The 19,020-nt window shown below is 40.5% G+C and overlaps 2 protein-coding genes across 6 annotated transcripts; one reads left to right on the top strand and one right to left on the bottom strand.

The window, feature by feature from the left end:
- The first annotated feature begins 162 nt into the window (after window positions 1–162).
- rnf44 (ring finger protein 44) lies at window positions 163–12,851 on the top strand. 5 transcript variants are annotated; one of them, XM_035161573.2, is made up of 11 exons: window positions 163–507; window positions 4,183–4,375; window positions 4,846–5,068; window positions 5,280–5,447; window positions 5,907–6,080; window positions 6,162–6,323; window positions 7,559–7,674; window positions 7,979–8,066; window positions 8,489–8,610; window positions 8,700–8,799; window positions 8,890–12,851. In XM_035161573.2, exons 2-11 carry the CDS (start codon window positions 4,269–4,271, stop codon window positions 8,950–8,952), a joined length of 1,323 nt encoding a protein of 440 aa, XP_035017464.1. In that variant the 5' UTR covers window positions 163–507; window positions 4,183–4,268; the 3' UTR covers window positions 8,953–12,851. The 5 variants fall into 5 exon arrangements, with proteins under 5 accessions (XP_035017464.1, XP_035017467.1, XP_035017468.1 ...); XM_035161572.2 differs by lacking the exon at window positions 163–507 and adding an exon at window positions 1,576–2,483; XM_035161575.2 differs by lacking the exon at window positions 163–507 and adding an exon at window positions 1,746–2,483 and having other exon boundaries at window positions 5,280–5,399.
- Window positions 12,852–13,322: 471 nt separating this feature from the next.
- faf2 (Fas associated factor family member 2) lies at window positions 13,323–18,664 on the bottom strand. The gene is made up of 11 exons (XM_035161546.2): window positions 18,527–18,664; window positions 17,673–17,741; window positions 17,410–17,544; window positions 17,083–17,159; window positions 16,863–17,001; window positions 16,669–16,754; window positions 16,336–16,427; window positions 15,751–15,928; window positions 15,076–15,247; window positions 14,816–14,959; window positions 13,323–14,568 (listed from the first exon to the last, which is right to left on the bottom strand). Exons 1-11 carry the CDS (start codon window positions 18,587–18,589, stop codon window positions 14,386–14,388), a joined length of 1,338 nt encoding a protein of 445 aa, XP_035017437.1. The 5' UTR covers window positions 18,590–18,664; the 3' UTR covers window positions 13,323–14,385.
- Window positions 18,665–19,020: the final 356 nt, after the last annotated feature.

Below are 19,020 nucleotides of genomic sequence, written 5' to 3'. Positions count from 1 at the left end.
TGTAATTCATAGTTACAAAATATGTTACGCTATTAAGGCTTACTTAGTAATAAAGGGTCTTAGTAAGCTTCTCCCCGTGGGTACAAATGAACGCTTTTTAATCAGGAAGTTTTCCAGCCACACTGAGCTGCTCTGGTCTGTGTATTACGGTAAAAATGGCAGCCCGGCGCCTGCTGTCAGCTCTGGAAATAAGAGACACGGGGGTGTAACGGGGAACCGCAGAAACTCTAAACACCCGCAGGCCGGATTACCGACTCCTACAGCGAAAAGGCGGTGATTACGGGAGTAGCCTCGGGGTCGTAAAGCCCCAAACACACACAGTATCCAGACAGAGGGTCGTGGTATTACGACGGTGTGATGTTCCGCACCTTTTTTCGCAGCAGTGGTGAAACCCACGGAATGTTCCACACGGGAACAGCTGACCGTGGGATGCCGCACTTAGCCTGACGAGATGTGAACACTACGAGGGAGATATCAGTGATCATATGTTTGCATATTAACAATCAGGTAACAGCTCTGCTCCTCTTTCTGATCGCTGCTTCTGGCCTGGATGTTGTTTTGTGGAGGTTTGCAGTGCGTGTTTACCGGGATGTGGTTAAACGGGTTATTATGGCTGTCATCCTGCTCAACCTCCAGCCCCTCCTTGTTTTGCTGCCACCGAGTGCGATATGTTGTAATGTTTACATTTTGTCTCTGTGGCAAACCCCTGCTACTCTCCTCACCCAGCTCTTCACTATGGTGCTTTTTTTTTTAACTTGCGGCTCAGCTCATGAGACTGGATATGTCCCAGTGCTTTGCAGCTTGGCAGTCAAAACACACGAAGACATTATTTATGAACACTTACTTGACACACCGGGCCTGATGTGAAGCATTTAAAGGCCCATTCAAGCTCGATACTGCTCAAGTTCAGCATCACATCACATTATTTCGCAGCTTGCATTCACTGTCCAGCAAAGACACTAAATGGAAATGTTCGTTGCTTGTTTCTCACTTGAACAAGCAAGTGCAATATTACATAATCAGCTGGGTAGTCCACAGTAGGACACAGTGGCCTCCAGTGACAGTCCAAACAGACAGTAGGCCACAGTAGAGTTACAGACCTACAATAACACAATACCAAATACTAATTCATTCTTAGGGTATGAATGATCTAATGCTACTTTACATTTTATTTGTTTGAATGTTTGTCACAGGAGATATGCTATAATGTAAAATTCCCAAACTTTTTCAGGTTGATTATGCGTAGATTGCTAAATATTCTGTATTTGTAAATAGTTGGGAACACCTTTTCTGATGAGATGATATTGTGCTTACAATGGCAGCCAGTGGAGGAATAACTGTTAACATCGTTTACTGTGTTCACAAGCCCTACATTCAAAATTTAAATTGACAGTACAGAAGTATTGACCGCTAAATGCACTTTAATTTTCAAAAGTTAAAGTACTTATTGTATACAGTGTCACCTAATATCTTTCAATTATTATTTGCAAGCAGTACTTTAACAAATATATATTTTAGGTGGAGTTATCATTTTAATTACAGCTGGATAGTTTATTCTATAACACTGAATCATATTTTGTGAAATTGGTTTGTGTAGAAAATCTTCACTTGAAAGGTGTGGTTGACTTTCAGTGGACTTGTTTATAAACTACATAAATAACAAGAACTGCTAGTTTTGATACATCAGCGCCGATAGCAGCGACTGTCTGGGTGTCTCATTGTACAGTCCTGTCAGTGTTACTTAGTATCACTTTGTTAGTATTATTATCATTATACAAATTTGTAAGCAGTACTTTGACATATGTTTCAGGTGGACCTATATCTGTAATTGCTTTATATACTATCTGTATGCCGTCATCTATAATGATGCATCCTACTTTGTAAATGTATTTAGTGTATAGAGTAATTACTTGAAAAGTTTTGTTGACTTTCAGGGGACTTTTTGTCTATAAACTAAATAAATAACAACAGGAACTGTTTGATAGCAAAGTAGACTGTCTGGGTGTCTGCTGTCTGTGTTTGCTGCCCGCTGATAGGTCGCTCTGGGAAAGGGGGCGTGGTTTAGCCATAACAATGCATTTCAAGGCACATACACGCGCCAAGGAATGTTTTCCGTTGCTGTGTCGTTAACGTTGTCGTTTCACGAGTGTAACGGTTTCTCGTGCTCAGGCGAACGTAGCCGTTAACCGACAGGACGCTCGGAAAGTTTCCGGAGACAACGGATTCCCATATGCTGCAGCTGGAAGCGTTGTGTTAGCTGGTTAGCGTTAGCAAGCTAACAGAAGCCCTGTCGGGGACATTGTCAGGATCTATCGGAGGAAACAGCGGTCGATTGGGACTCAGTCAGCGGCAGTTAGTGTCCGGAGATGGTGGTCGGTTAGACGAGGTTACACGCAAGGATACGTTGATGGGACACGACGTTCGGAGGCTGGAACACCTGCCATCTCCCCCTTTCTCAGCGAGCAAGCGAACTAGCTAAGAAAGTAAGATGTGGGCTCTGTTGTTAGCCAACTCACATGCTAAATGTGTCCTTGCAATGCTGGGCTGAGGTGCTGTGTTAGCTACACGGGCAAATGCATAGTGATAACCGAGCAGACGCGCTAACCACATATTAGCATGCTGGCTAAGTAGCTCGCCGCAGCTGAGCGCCGCTGTGTTTGGACAAAGCGTTAGCCTAGCTTGGCTCAAGTTAGCAGCCGCGCTTGGTCAGGGGACGTCGAATTAGCGCCTGAAGTGAGGAAGTAACGGCTGCATCAGCGATAATGTTCCTCATGTCCGCAGCGGGGTGTGTGTGTGGCTCCACCTGAGGCTCGTAATAACCTGTGTAACTGCACAGTGGCCTCCTGTGCTGTGAGGTGGCGAGCAGTCCGCTTGACCTGCCACATCTTTTGTTGTTGCTTTGTCTCTTGAGCACATGGCTTTCCATGTTTTTGTTCAGGCAGGCTACAGCGACCCCTATTTATTCTGTTCCGGTATTAATTACACTGCCATTTAATCATAGAACTATACATTATTTTGATCCTCAGCACATGTAACATTGTAATGCCCCTAATTAAAGATTTTAATAACGATATGTATTTTAACATCTGTTTCCTTCATGACATGTACTATAAATGTAGTTTTACATGACCTAGATCTCGACCTGTCTCCCTGGTGACCTGCAATAGCCAACATAATGTTATTTGTCTTATGATAACGCTGTCTTATGCGTTTTAAACATGCCTGTCCCTTTTCAAGTATATTTTCTATTAATAAAGTTAGAATTTATTAGACGGGTAGTTTCATGTTTATGTCATTATTAAAAGAAGAGTGAGATTATTAAGTGCAATCAGTTTAAATTATTTTTATTAAAAATAATAAAAAAACATAATGGTAGTTATCATACTTACAGGTTTAAAGGTTAAGGTAGCCTATTTTGCAAGGACGAAAACCCCACCTGCACTGATCACAAGAGAGAAAGTACAGTAGAATTAGATATTATCCAGAGAAATTACCACAGGTAATTTTTTGAAATGCAGCTTTCAGTGTCATAATCAACTGGACTGGTCTTGCAGACTTACTTACTTACCACATAAGTATGAAGAAGTTGGCTGATGCATGTGCCTTAAGTACAGTGTTTGGAATCTAACCCCATTTACAAGAAATCTGGAAAAAAGCCTGACTTAAATGTAGCAGTGAAATGTATGATAGATAGATCTGATTAAATGAAAATATAATTTCCTGAACACTTTCCTACTTGCTTACTCTATATGACCTCTGTATAAGGTCCTAAACATTTTCTCTATTCCTTATATTCTGAAATTTAGGCCAATTTTTAAAATGGCATCGTTTTAAGTTAAACCTTGACTGCAAAGAAGAGGGTTGTCACCAAAGTAGCGTACCAGTATCTTGAGTGATTCACAGAGAAATGACGAACAATGTAACTAGTATTTTTTCAACCCCTGTTTTATTTGTATAAGTATTATATACTTATAATTTAGAACATTTCTAATCCTTGTGGGGAAATCTGACTGGCACTGGACACATTTCATATGTTAACTGGCATATTCCTGCTGTCAAACTATGATTTTTATTTAATTTCTCAAAATTGAGTGACTAGACCGTTGATGGATAAAGGATATAATTTATAATTAAGTGTAAGAAGCAAAATTGATTATTTATCTATTATGGTTTTTTTTGCAGGGTTAAGACAATCAGAGGCCACATACCAGTGCCTCCACTGTACAGTTTCCTTTCCCAGAGTGTGACTCGTCTGCACGACGTCACCAATGCGACCATGGGAAATAGCAGTAAATAGGCTGCCACCAACAGCCCCCTTAAACCCAAGGAGGTTCTTTGGAGAGCCCTGCAACGCCCCAGTGCATCTCAGGAGAAGGTGAAATAATCTGTCCTTTCTTTACTTATTGCAGTTTTGTTTTAAAGACAAAACATCAATATGGACATTTTATTCTTAAATAAGAGAATGTTAAACAATATTCAAGACCCCCATGTAACTCATTTCAACATAACCAATCGCTAAACAATATGCTTGTTTCCTCACATGCAAGTAATTGGTTGTATATGCCCATATAGCAAATAAGTTTTAGATGTAAAAAACAATATACCACTAAGCAGTTGTTGTGACGGATTAGTTTGAAGTGTAAATTACTAAACTTTACTTTATACCATTTAAAAAAACAAACGTTTAAGCACATTTAAATGGAAATGCAACTGTCCACCTTGACCAAGACAATCAAGAACGAATTTTAAGGAAACGTATTTACTCGGTATGGTTGGTGTGAAATAGGGATAATGTGTTAAACCCGTCTCTGGCAATGATGATTTTTCTTCCCAATAATCTTACAGTCCACCTGTGAGACGCCAGTGGGGGAGACGAGACAGACCTGTGCTGCACTCTTCCCTGGTCCAGGATGAGAACTTCCATCATCTGCTTTTCTCCCAGCATCACCAACAGGTTCCTTTAGATGAGTCCAGACAATACAGCCACACCAGCACACCACCACGCATGCTTCACCCTGCTGCTCACCTGCCCCAGCAGAGTCCCATCATGGTGGATCTACATGACCAGGTAAAAGAAGCAGAACAGCCTGGTGGGGAAGGAAGTTACAGCATGTATTAAATATGATTTGCTTTCCTGCCTGAACAAATGTATGTAGAGATTTAATATAAAACATGCAGGGTGTGGTGCAGTTGTATATTAGTTATCTTTGTCAGACAGTCTCTGTTTTATGAAGATTGTGGAGTCACCCCATCTCCCCCTCCCACGTTTGTTTTGAAAGATGCACCAGGGACCAGTTCCAATATCATACACTGTTACGACGGTGACGACCCACGGATTTCCTTTCCACACCGGGCAGCCCCTTCCAGGGTGCAACACTCAGCAGCTCCCAGCATGCTCGGTAATGTTCAGCGGACAGCTCTCTCTGCTCTGCTGCCTTCCTCCTCCTGTGAGTTTGAAAGGGAAGAGCCCAAATGTCAGTGGCCTCCATGTAGCACACCATACCAGCCATGCAATCTGTCACTGTTCATGACTAAGAAATTAAGTGCTGCTGTAACTATGCAGGATTTGTTTTGTAGTCTTGATGTTGCCACTGTTACTAATAGCAACAGTTTAGTCACAATAACTTTGTTGTACATTTAGTTCCTTATTTGTGGAAACAGACTTCACAATAACATCTTGTTTGGTGTAGTGGTAATATTGTCAGTACTTTGGTTTTATGTAAATGCCTCTGTTTACTACAACATGCTTTCATTATGACTGCCTTACTATAAATTTAAATGAGCTTATTTACCTTGGTTAGATTGAGGCTGTTTCAAAATATTGAGTTTGATTATTGGTATTAACTTAAAAGAAAATGGACTAAAATAAATGTTTGTCTCTTCTTCTTTTTTTTTCCACTCTTCAGCTCATACAGGCATGTACCATGCAGCATATGCCAGTGTCTTATCAAGCCTTTCCACCCCTGATCTCCAGCGAACATTTTGTATTGCACCCAACCCCATCTGTACCCCCCCACCAGCCGCCGCACCTTACTCCCTTGAGCCAGTTTCTCCCTTTACAGCCTCAGCACCCCCGCATGGTGAGTTGTGTATATCTTACACATGTTTATATAAGTTGTGTGTATATAGTCTTATAGCAATTTTTATCTCCCTCCTCTCAGCCTCTGCAGAGGGTAGAGAATGAAGTTGACCTAAGAGGGGACCAGCACCCGCTAGGGACCTTCTCCTACCCTCCCTCTCATCACCCACCAGCGCTGCCTCCTTCTCTGCCCTTGCAGTATCTTCCTCAAGAGCCTCTGCATCAGGAGCTTCCTTTCGGAGTGGTAAGACAACTTCTCAGACATTTCACAGGGATATTGGCCGTGTACCTACAACTATTAAATAAATCAGGGTTTCTGTGGAATTTAAGGTCTTAAATTGGCTGCTAAGTCTTAAATTTACAGGCTGTGCCGTTAAGGCTGATGGTAAAATTGTCACGCACAGTGTCTTTCCATAAAAACATCTTAAAAACTTTAGTCCTGAGACACTGCCAGTTTTATTTTTCTAATCGCGTAACACCGGTGGGTGTTGATTTCTTCTACGATATATGTAAAGTATTAATGTCCGCAGAGCAGGACACAGCGCCACACAATTCCCAGTCTTCCAAATCAGTGGTCAGCTATGGGACTGCAATGAGCCTTGTAATGCCTGACAGTGTCAGTGTGGTTCACACACTACAGCTGACATGTCTCTCCATGTCAGCTGTAGTGTGAGAACCATTCACCAGCGTTGTTTCTTAACACAATCAATTGACTGCAAATGCTGCTGGCCAGCTTTAATGGACACTAACATTACCTTGGCTCTTCTGGTAGGTAGCCTGTGTTTGTCCCTCCTGCCTGCCGTGGCAAATCAGAACTTTATTGTGTGGTCGTGAAGTTTATGTAATGGATAAGTGAGCACTTGGATTTTTTGCGACATAATAGTCATGTGATAGAAAACTAGTTTTATGTTCAAGTCAATGAAGGTTTATTTGCAGACATGACCATAACATTGTACAACAAACAGACTAATAATAATAGTAACAACAACAACAATGGTAATGACAATGATAATGATAATTATAAATGAACAGGATATTAACAACAAAAAGAAAATAGACGTGTGTGTGCGTGTAAAGTAAATTTATTTATAAAACATTTCCTCTAACGTCCTCATATTTTGAGCACCCTGTCAGGAAGTGTTACAATTTTACTATAATGGCGATTTGTCAAAAGCAAAAGTAAAAAAAAAATGTTTACATCAAAAAGCCACTGAGGAACCTGAGGAGGAGAATTGATATCAATATTGTGCATTGAATAGATAAAGTCGCATAACTGCCTTTCTTTGCAAAGGCTGTACATTGAGCCTTTAACAGAAATTACAAAAATAATAAATATGACCCTCCTAAGTTGTTTTTTATGGAAGACATCAGGGTGGATATCAGGATATCAGATCTCGACTTATGTTTGGAATTAAAAAGTGATCTTGGGCTACAAAAGGTTGGTGACCACTGCATGAATTTGTTTGTGTTTCTTGGCAGCCATATCCCCACATGTTGCCCCGACGAGTGAACGGACAGAGATACCGGTTGCAGCAACCGCTCCCCCCTCCTCCACCCCCTCCAGCTTACTACCCAGGCTTCCTCCCTTACTTCCTGTGAGTACATGGAAGGACCTGGTTATGAAATATAGAAGCATGAATCATGCAGTTATTTACTCATAAGTAAATTCATGGTTAATACTAATTTACTGGCCTCAGTGTTTAACTATTTTGTGTCAGAATACAGCAGCTGAGTTTGGTTTAAAAGTGTCTTGTCCTTGTGCTTCTGAATCCCCTCAATGGAGTGACAAAGTGCCAGAAACAGTGATTGACTGTAGTAACTGCTCATTGCTGGTTTGTGTTGCTCATGATCACAGTGAAGTTTGCTCAACAGGTTGTGTCTCTCACTTTCTCTGCTCAGGTCAATGCTTCCTGTGCCTCCGACAGCAGTGGGCCCGGCCATCAGTCTGGACCTGGATGTGGATGATGTGGAGATGGAGAACTATGAGGTGAGTGTGGTGGTGAGAGGAAAACAACATGAAGCCACATGTTTTCACACACGAAATATACAGGTGGCTCCCCCCTGTGGAAAACATTATTCCCCAGTCCACGCAGGTATGGCAACATGTCGATGGCTGCCCCTTTCTGAGGTTAGATATCGTCAAGCTAACGTTAGCTCAGTGTGAGGGTTGAACCTTGGCTGTGATTGGCCAGTGAGCGCAGTCCCCAGAACACACACAGTATGCTCTCATATGCGCTCTGTACATGTAGAGGGCCAGTAAAAACTATGTGTTTTTTTTACAATTGGGCTGGACACCCTAAATTCTTAGTGATATGCTGCCCCCCACCCTAAGTTGATAGTTGATCAGTTTGTACAAATCGTCCTTTTAAAAGGTCTCTTTCTCTATTTTCACTCTCTCTCTCTCCGTAGGCATTACTGAATCTGGCAGAGAGGTTGGGTGAAGCAAAACCACGTGGACTCACGAAAGCAGATATAGAGCAACTCCCGTCCTACAGATTCAACTCGGAGAGTCATCTATCTGAACAAACGCTGTAAGTCTTTTCCGCACCTCTTTGGTAAAACAAAACACTCATATTCAGTATATTTACATCCTTGTAATGGTTTCCTCTCTTCCTCTCAGGTGTGTTGTGTGCTTTAGTGACTTTGAGTGTAGGCAGCTACTTCGGGTATTACCTTGTAACCACGAATTCCACGCCAAGTGTGTGGATAAATGGTTAAAGGTAAGTCGATTCCGTTTAAACTAAACATTTTTTTCTGTCTTGTTTGAGTTCTGTGTTTTGTACTCATTGCTGTATGGGCTTTGCTTCCAGACCAATCGTACTTGTCCTATCTGCCGAGCCGATGCCTCGGACGTTCACCGAGAGGTGGAGTGAGAACTGTCTCTGAGTGCTGAACTGGAAAGCTGCACACACCAGAGTCTGTCCCAAAGCTGGGGACACCTGCCACCTTGCCTGCGTCCTCCAGTAAATATAGCTTACCAACCCACCACTCCCGCCCCTTTCCTAAATAATAAGCAATCCAGGATTTTTTCTGGAGCCTGTTGTACCTCTGCTGTGCTTCATGGTCTGAGTCTCATGAAACCCACTGCCTATTGCAGCCTATAGCCAGAGTTCTGGGATCGCCAGCCAGTTCTTTCTCTGCCCCCTCGTTGCAGATTCCAAAGATTTTCCCTACAATGCATTGTTTGCTGCTTTTGTTTACAGGGTTTCATTTTTCTTTTATTGGATTTGGTCGTGGTGTTCATGAATAGTGAGCTTCCTGCATTGGAGGAGGTGAGTCAGGAGCGTGGAGGATCGTAGGCTGGACACCTTGTGCAATTAGCAGAAAATAAATAGGAATACTTCAACATGGGTATCTGTGTTTGGAGACGACGCCTGACCATCATAGATGCATGATTGTGTAAGGTGTTGGACAAATTCTCTTGTTAATAATGTATGTTCTGCAATAATATTGATCATTTCAACAGTTTTACCCTTTATTTGTTTTAGATTTTGCCAATGCTCTTGTGAAAGTGTGACTTGCTGTGGTTAAATGCAGATTCGGTTCAGCCTGAGGTTATGGGACATGCAACTGTGGTTTATCTTCTACCCCAGATAATCCACTTTGGAACACAGATCTGTGCAAAAGCAGTCATGGATTAATGGACTGCGTCTTTTTAAGGGTCATCTGGCATAACTGCACAAGTGCTACATCCACCCTCCACGTCAGCATTGTTCCTCTGGCGAGTGTGTACTTGCGTGTGCATATTGTGTGTGTATGTTTGTCCTGTTCACAGACCCGATGCATTGTGTAACCACTGGATACAGGGCAGCATGCTAGGATTTGCATGAACTGTTGATTCAGACTAGCAATATTTTAATCAAGCATTGCCAACAAAATGTATCACACAGAAGCATACTAAAAGAACTGCTTGTTTATTCAGAAAGCGCCATGAGGGAAGACTTGCATGTGGTTCCACCCTGACTGTGTTTAAGGATCGGAGTCCTCTTCTATTAAGGGTATGCTGTTGCCATAGAGCTCTGGAGGCCTGTGCAGAAAGCAATATGTGCAGTGAGTGGCAAGTTTGACATGGACATTTTCTTGCCCTCTATAGGAGGACCGGGCTTTTTATTTCTTTGTCTGTGAGCCAAATCCACGATACAGATATAGCCTACTGTTCAAGATTTCAGATCTGCCTTCTTATGACCTTGACAAGCACAAACCTATTACTAACCCTGAAAATAATTTGTGATTTCCACTTGTTTTGAAAGTATGTCATTTAAAAAAAAAAAAAAAAACTTTATTTATTGGTTATTTCTTCTAGATAAAATACATTGAAGGAAACAGTTGGTGCACTAACAATGTTTGTGTATGGTATGTGTTATATTCTGGTTACTCGGTCAGGTCATTGTCTTGGGCCATGGTTATGGTGTTGTAGAAGAGCAACTGTATGTACAGCTTCAGTGTGAATGCTTTTAGATCAACGTTTGAAGACAGAAGAATGTTGAAAACCCTTGTAGAAGTCACTGGTGACGCTCCACATTTTGCCAGCTGTCTGTGTATTCCACCGTGCTCGAGGCAGTCTTTAAATGGCACAGAGCTGGAGTGTTCAGTGGTGTAGAAACACTGTAAGACTTCTAGTCCCCTGCTTTTGTGTTCACACAAAAAATAAGAATATATTTGGGGAGGGAGGGAGAAGAGCAACAAATGAACTTTTTTGCATTGGATTCACTCTTGTCTCTTAGCTGCCCCGGTTAAGCACTAACAGGCGGTCGTAACCTTTGCTTTTACGTGTGAAGGGATCTTGCCTTTTACTTTACTTTTGTTTCTTAAGTGAATGTGAGTCTTTGACGTCTGTGCCACCTTCGAGAGAAAAAAAGAAGCCATTTAATGAGTTAAACCCACAGCTTTGAGAATTAACCTATGTGTACATATCTATTCGCTGGCATATATTGTAAGTTAAAAAAATATCACTCAGGGCCTCTCAGTATATAAAAAATAAAGGAGAACAGTCCATTTGAAATGGAAAGGATGCCATGAAAAGGGTATATCTGAATTTAGTTTGGTCGTTTTCCTCAGACCATAAATACTTTTAATGTAATCAATTATAATATTCTGTTTTGTCTGAAATAGTAGATATTATATCATTTAACGACAGGCATGCAAGAAAAAAAGATCAGTAAATATGTTATTAATATTCACTGAAAAGAGGCAATGTACACTGCAACTCATTACAAGTGTATTATTCAAACCTGTTTGACTTTTGTTCTTGTACTCAAACCATATGTTGAGACATAGCGGTTGTGATCCCATTTCTAAACGTGCCGCGCTGCACACTATCCTACCTAACTCACTCCCAAATCTACTTCAGAGGTGTTTGCATGACTTTTTAAAGAGAAAAAAAAAGTTAAACAGGTGTGTTATAGTGGAGGATATCTCGAAAATCTGGTGGGGACCTATTTAATGGTGCACAATATGCATGCTTGTCGACCAGATCCCAACTGATTTTAGCTCTAGTTGGCTTTGGATTCTGGGGGTTTGGATCTTAACGCTCAGCTGATAACTGCCATGCATTGTACTGCACACATTTGTAATAGAACTGAATGACTACAAGATTTTATTGCGCTAACTTCATTTTATAGAAAAAAAAAAGAAGGAAAAAAAAAAAAAACTGCTGGTCTTGAATCCAGAAATTCTTACATACATTGTGTTACTGTTATTGCCCTAACGACTGAAAATAACATGCTCTGAAACTACTGTAGTTTATCAAAAGCCATAGTGAAAAGGTGCTAGATGTTCTGCTTTTAGGTATGAAAACTCACTTGCGTGAATGCAATAGTTTGTCATGGATCCCATGTATTCTTGAAGCATGTTATACTAATACCCCTAAACAATGTTAGTGAAAATCAATATAGTTTAAGGGATTAAAAAAAGAATAGTGTTGTCATACTTATTTCAGTGTAGTACTGTGCCTGCCTATCAGGCTCTTCCTCTCAGTGTATCAATATCTTAAAATGTATTGTTCACATATAGATACCTTAACTCATGTCGATGTTAGCGCTATTATTTCTGAAATAAATATTGAATTGACAATATTCAGATACCCTGTTAAATACAAAGAGATGCTCCCATTATAAGGCCTAGTTAATGAAGTAACTTTTAACAGCAAATGAGAATAGAGTCTTGTAGTCTTTCTGTTAAGCGTTATTGAAATAATCTCACAGCTTGTGTGGTGCAAAAATGTGTTCCAATGAGCAGCTAAAGTTTATTTAGGATTTGTGATTGATTGCTCCTTAGACGCCATTTATTGTTTACCAATGATTTTTGCTGTGGTGGGATAGTGGTTTACTGTTCTTACTCTCCCTGGCCTCTAGGGGTCCTTTGCCTGAACACCAGTCTACCCACCCGCCAACAGAGCCAGGGGCATGTGTTCTGTGTTAGGCAGATATTTTGCTTTGGTACTTGCACATTTACAGTTACCTCATTTTTTCCATGTTTGTATTGAGGGGGGTGGGCGGGGGGAGAAAACAACTAATATATATTATATATAGGAAATGGTTCTTATTGTTATAATTTTTCATTCCATTGGAATCATATTGTTTGTAGCATTTAACATAACTAGTTAGTGTATTATATATACATCTGTATACTGTTTGAAATTTTTAAGATTTGTACTTTTTTTAAATGAAAGTTGCTAGTTATGCTTTACCAAGTAGTGCAATCATATTTTTTTTTATTGTTGTGGCTGATCTGAGAGGGTTGTTCACTAATAAATGTATGATGTATACCAATATCACACTTGTCGTAGTTCATTTAAAGGTTAACCTGCTGTACTTAACACTAATTATGATACTGATCCCATCAAGTGATGACATTTCTAACAAGGGATGCTAAACTGAAAGAACAAAAAAGAAACAAATATCTCAGGAGCCATAAATGTAGAAAATATGTCAAGAGAGCTTTTTGTAACAAGGGCCGATACCAGTGTTGATGTGCTAAGTGATTTCCGCAGCGCCATATAAACGTTGCGTCCTGCACCACCACGCCTCACCTGAACACTGCAGATTTGTGTGGGTCATATGTGAAAGGCAAACTTCGGAGAGACCCAACTGTTACGTACGTTCTCCAGAGTTTGTTTAAAAATGGCTTTAGTTTCTCCTTAGGATAATGTTACACATTAAATCATAGCACAGACACACACAAAAAAATCTGCTTTTCCGATAGATCTCCTTACATCAAGCAAGTTGTACATTCTCAATAAATCCATGTTTTTAAAATGTTTTTAATTTATAGTTGGAAAATTACATCTTTACATGAGCCCATTTAGATGTTACAGGCAAAACAGGCATTTATGAGTAACCACAGGCACACTATGGGCAGACTTGTACTATGCTAGATAAAGCCACATGTAAAAGCTGTGGCCTTTGTTAAATATTGTCTTTTTAAACTTCATGAGCTTGAGGCAGTCTGCTTTACATAGTTACCAACCTGCGTTTGGTCATTATATGACAGATGAGTCAAAAAACAAAGAAAAAAAGTAAGGTAAATTTTGGAGGATTTAAATATCTAACTTATGTACAGGTCATAGGTCATGGCTCATTTAAAACAGGGTTCCCATATTTCCTTTATGTCCGAATCCATCAACCTGTTCCCTGAAGTAGTACATTAGCTCTCCAGACCACATTGATTAACAATCACAGCAGTACCGAACCAAAACCAGGTCTGTGCTTGTCATCCACTGAAGGAGGCGTGTGTAAACTTTAGGCAAAGAGGCAGATGAATTAGGACAAAATGGAGCAAACATCAAGAAAAGCAAAGGCATTTACGCCATCATAGAAGTCTATACTTCATGCTGCATCCCGTGTGTATCCGTAGTTATTACAACCTGCCTTCCTCAGTTTCCCAGTTGACATGGATTAATTTAGGAAATTGTTGTGGTTTTGACAAAGCTATGCTACCGTTTAAGTAGGTGATTAATTCATTTGCTGCAACATTAACTGGTAAGGAAAGACAATTAACTGTTAACTAGTACAGATGATGGAAAACACACCTCTCTCTCCACAGGGATATAAAGATGAGTTCAAGGAAGGACTTGAAGAAATATTTATTTGATAAAATTCAAGACTTTCCAGGCTACTGGGAACCCTGTAAACACAACCAAACAAGGACTGGATGCTGGGTGGTTTTGATTAGTCCAGGTAATGATTTTATCTCAATAACCCCCTTGTGCATAATGGCCATTTGACAAAAGTAAAATGAAAAAAGGGTAGAGGGCGGTTGGGCATCGAAGGAAAATGTGTTTCCAGGTAGAGGAGGTGTGTCATCTATTAATCATCCGTAAGGTCCTGAACAAAAACGACCTCGGAGCGGCTGAGTCCTGCCTCTTTCAGTGTGGGCGGGTTGGGTTGCTCTTCAGTCGGGAGGCAGGGCAAGACTCGGCGAGGGAAGTTTGTAACTATCTGAAACTTCTCGGGGGTTTCTTTCAACGAGAAAAGGAAGTCGTATATTACCTGAAAAAGAAGATAAGAAACCATTCACTGAAGAACAGTATCTGAGAAGAAAATACTTAATTCAGATGAAAGAACTTCAAATTAAAAGGTGTCAAACCACCTTTGACCCGTATCAACATTATTAAGGTTGTGAATAAAATCTATTTTTGCTTTGACAAAATGTAATTCCATTGGGAAACCTGCAGAAAACTACTGGATGAGAAAAATTGTCCAGGGCCGTCTGAGTCTTGGTGACTGTGGTACTCACCGTCAGAGACTGCCCAAACAGGAATCGTCTCTCTACTCGTGTGTCATTGGGCAGCTTGAACACTATTTTGACACTCTCTGGATCATCTGCAGGCGGCTCAGGAGGAAGACATTCTGACTTCCTCTCCTTCTCCTCTTCAAGGTTCTGGAGTCGCAACAAAATGTGACAACATGAATCAGAAAAGATTTATAAATCAAAAATGATTGTTACGGTCTGTATGTTTATAGGCATCTACAACGTAAAAAGAAAATAAGACCCACTCTTCGTCTCCGCTCCTCAGCGAGAGCAGTCTGTAGAACCTTCTCCTCCTCTTGCCTGCGCTGCTCCTGCTCCTCCCTTTTCTTTCTGTCCTTCTCCTGGTCGGCAAGGAGGGAGGCCAGATAGGCCTCATCCTGCTGCTGCCGTAGCACTTGTGTCTGGTTCCTCTCCTCCCTGATTTAAAACATTAGTCATTAACTGCACAAGAATCCGCACTGTTTGCCGACCTGAATTTTCTACTTAAAAAATGCTCCGTTGAGCATGTCTGTGTTTTTTTAATAGAAAAGAACCCCACATAATTTTCTATATCGGATTTAGTTTTTTGTGTCCACTATGCTGATATACTATTTCAAAGAGTCAGTCTGGGAATATTGGTAATATTGTGCTGAAAAAAAATATACCAGCATGGTTAACATTTTATGTGGTATATAAAGGCAAATTAAAAAGTATTAAAACATTTTTTTTCAAACTGTTAAATTAATCTGGTGCTCGGGCAGAGTGTGACATTAAACAAACTTTTCAAGGGTTTAAACTTCAAAATGAGCATTAATGCAGTTGATCCAGACAGTCAATCATTTGAACTTCAATTAAAACATCTAACTCCCAGTTTGTCTTGCATTAGATGAAATGTATAAAAGGAAAGTGGTCAGTTATTATCCATCACTGACTTCTCTTACCGTTCAAGGCGCTCCGACATCAGATATGTTTGGTTGGCATCCATGATGAAGGTGAGCTGATTGATGAAGTCCTCCGGCTGAATCAGACCCTCGAGCCTTCCCACCACTGTCATCTTGCGATCTTTCAGCATAATCATGGCCAGGAATGGATAGGTGTTCTCCCGCAATGCTTGAGACACTGGAACACACCCAAATATAACTGTTATAACGCAGTTTATTACTATAGACGATCAGTTCACTTACACATACAAATAAATCCACATATTTATAATAATACATTTGTATAGAGCCATTCAAGGAATTCACATTATTAGATGTGAACAGTTTCAGTTTAATGTATCAATTTTTTGTTCTCCAATGAACACTCATGAACAGAAAATAATCATCTGTTCAGCTTTGATTTTCTGTCATTAGGTCCAAAAAAAGTTTGAGTTTGTCTCACCCCTCTTTCATACAGTATACATGTGTGCATGCACCAACATGTCTGATTGCTACCAAGCATATTTTTCATGATCACATTACACAATTTCACAGTAACAGCTGATCTAGAAAAATGACACGTTCAATAACACTACATTTACGTACCTCTGTAGCCCTCAGGCTTGCTGGTTGAGCATGCCCAAAAGAGCATTTGTGTGTTGAGGAAGGTAATGACCTCTTCTGTACATAAGGTGGAGCTATCGAGAAACAGATCAGCAGCACAATTATTTATACAGATAACATCTTTTGTATCTGCACATGGTTAGAAAAAAAACTGGAATTATGTGAATACATACACAATTTAGAGTTTATGTGCTAAACCATTTAACCAGAAGAATGTGCTTTGAGTAAAAACTAAAATGCATAACGGTACAAAACAGACAACCGGTAATATGAAACACTTCAGGTCATAGAGGTAAAAAAAAAAAAGTATTATACCAGCAAAACTCATTAGTGTCTTGATGATCATCTCCATGAAGGTACACTAATAGGTAGCGGAGCTCCCGTTTGGCATCATTCAGTGCCTGCACATATCACAGTGAACAAAATCACAACATGTTGCAGTTTATCCTTGCTGTATGACTGAACTTGATTCAAAAATTGTGTTTCTGCCAGCATATCTTTGAACGTACCTGGCTGTATGTCCCCTGGTAAAATACAGGGTGTGCCCGACCATACCTCTCCTCAAAACTATGAATGAAGGACACAACGTCTCCGACAGGGTCTGTCACGCGACCACGCGGATCTGGCCTGATGAACCGCAGGGCAAACCTTCAGGAAAAAGACACTGCGATGGTCAATTACCATCCTCTATCAAGCAGCTACATGTATAACTCAATGTGCTTGAATTACCTGAATATGTCCAGAAGTGTGTAATATGTAAATCTGAATGGTAGCATTATCAAGTAGTAACTCCATCCTAGTAATCCCTGAAAAGAACAGTCAATGCAGTTTTTCAAAAAGAGAAATTGTGAGATATGAGGCATGTCCTAGGTTTTGTGTAATAACAATAAATTAGAAATAAAGAAATCACTCAGGAGTTTTAATGTTATAGTCATATCCGAGTGATACCATTAACAATGATACATAAGGAAATCTAGGCAAGAACGGACATCCTGTATTTTATTTTGTGAGGTGGAAAAAAATCTAAAGAACCAAAGTGAAAGTGTGCAGACCTACCCTGGGTTGTGGCCTTGACACGATGTAACTATATACTCTATGGTCTGCTGTATTGACCTGTAATGGTCTGGATGGTGGAGGGTTAAACACACTGGGAACTCCTTCCTGCTCATTGAGTCTGTCTTGTACTGCAGCCTGAAACACATCATGAGTAAGCCAAGACAAAAAAAGGCAAATTAATCAGAGCAAGAAAGCACAGTTCCCATAATCTATTAAGAATAAAGATGTAGTACAGATGCACGAAAATGCATCTGAGACTTTACCTCTATGTTCCAATTATGCTGCTCTAATGTTCGGCGACATTGGTCCATTGACTCCAACCCAGTTAGGTCCTGATAAACATGAAAAAAGTATGATTTAGGTGCTCAGGTTGCACCGAAAGGCAAAGATGTGAAAAATGAAGTTGAATTGGGTCATTTGTATGGTTGATTAACTACCTTTTAGTTACACAGCTACCTTATCTCAAATCTAACGTCAAAATGAACACAGTAAACATGTTTAACACAAGAAGTCTCATGCTAGCTAGCTCTGAAAAGTCGACCATCTATTCCATCGGAGACTTCGAGAGCTTTACAACAGCTACAGAGTAAAACGAGAGGAAAGTTGCATCATTCACATCGGCATAGAAATGATTGTTTGAATGAACAGGTCCAAAAACAGCTGGGAAACTTCAGTGACAGCTCCATCATGACTGCTGTGCTAGTGTGAACTCAGCAACTGTTTCAGGAAGCGTCAGTGGTGAGCTAACGTTAGCCAAGTTGACGTCAAGTCATAAAATACAAACAACAAGCACCACGAGTGATGCTGATGAATAAAGTTGGAGCGGCTGTATATCTGCGAGTAGAACACACGACGGTGCGTTGTGCGAATCCATCCATGGCCCTTAAACTGTGCTAACTTGTTAGCTACCTTTGCTAATGCTAGCTAGCTCCGCTAACGTTAGCTGTGGCTCCAGGAGACGGCTACGGTTTGGGGTAACGGTGCCGAAGTTGACTGAGCAAAAAGCGCTTTAACGCGCACAAATTCTCCTGTTCACATTGATATCGAGTCAACGGGACAGTGTTGACATGAGACGTTTCAAATGGACGCTTGTTAGTGTTGTGTTGAGGCTGTCTACCTGAAACTGGAGGAGTTTTTCAGTCTGAGCCTGGGATAATTCTGGCTCCTCTGGCGCCGCCATCTTACCTCACCAATCATCCAGCAAGTCGTAACAACGTCAGCTGCCTTTTCCCGGTGCGGGCCCTGCTGCCGGGGCCTCTGCGGGCTACCGCCACCTGGCGGTCTGGATGTCACCACGCCCGCCAATGTTGGTCAGGACTTGTAACCAGGGACTTAAAAGGGACAGTAATGTAGTTAGGGAAACCAGCAAATTCTTTCTAATATTAAAATCATTGTACACACACAATGAGTCAAAATACATTGTATATTAATTTTTTTAATTAGTTACTTAGTTGAAATACATAAAATGAGAACAAACTACTTAATGCTACCATTGAACAGTCGGTAATTGTGCTGAAACAATTATCTGATTAATCAATCAGTTGATCAACAGAAAACAAATCTGCTGTTTTTGTTTAATAATTAGTTTCCTTTGTCTTTATGCAACAGTGA

This window comes from Hippoglossus stenolepis, chromosome 7 (genome assembly GCF_022539355.2).
Source record: "Hippoglossus stenolepis isolate QCI-W04-F060 chromosome 7, HSTE1.2, whole genome shotgun sequence".
Taxonomy (NCBI): domain Eukaryota; kingdom Metazoa; phylum Chordata; class Actinopteri; order Pleuronectiformes; family Pleuronectidae; genus Hippoglossus; species Hippoglossus stenolepis.
Note: the sequence above shows the minus strand (reverse complement) of the source record. Positions and strands in the feature narration are given on the sequence as shown.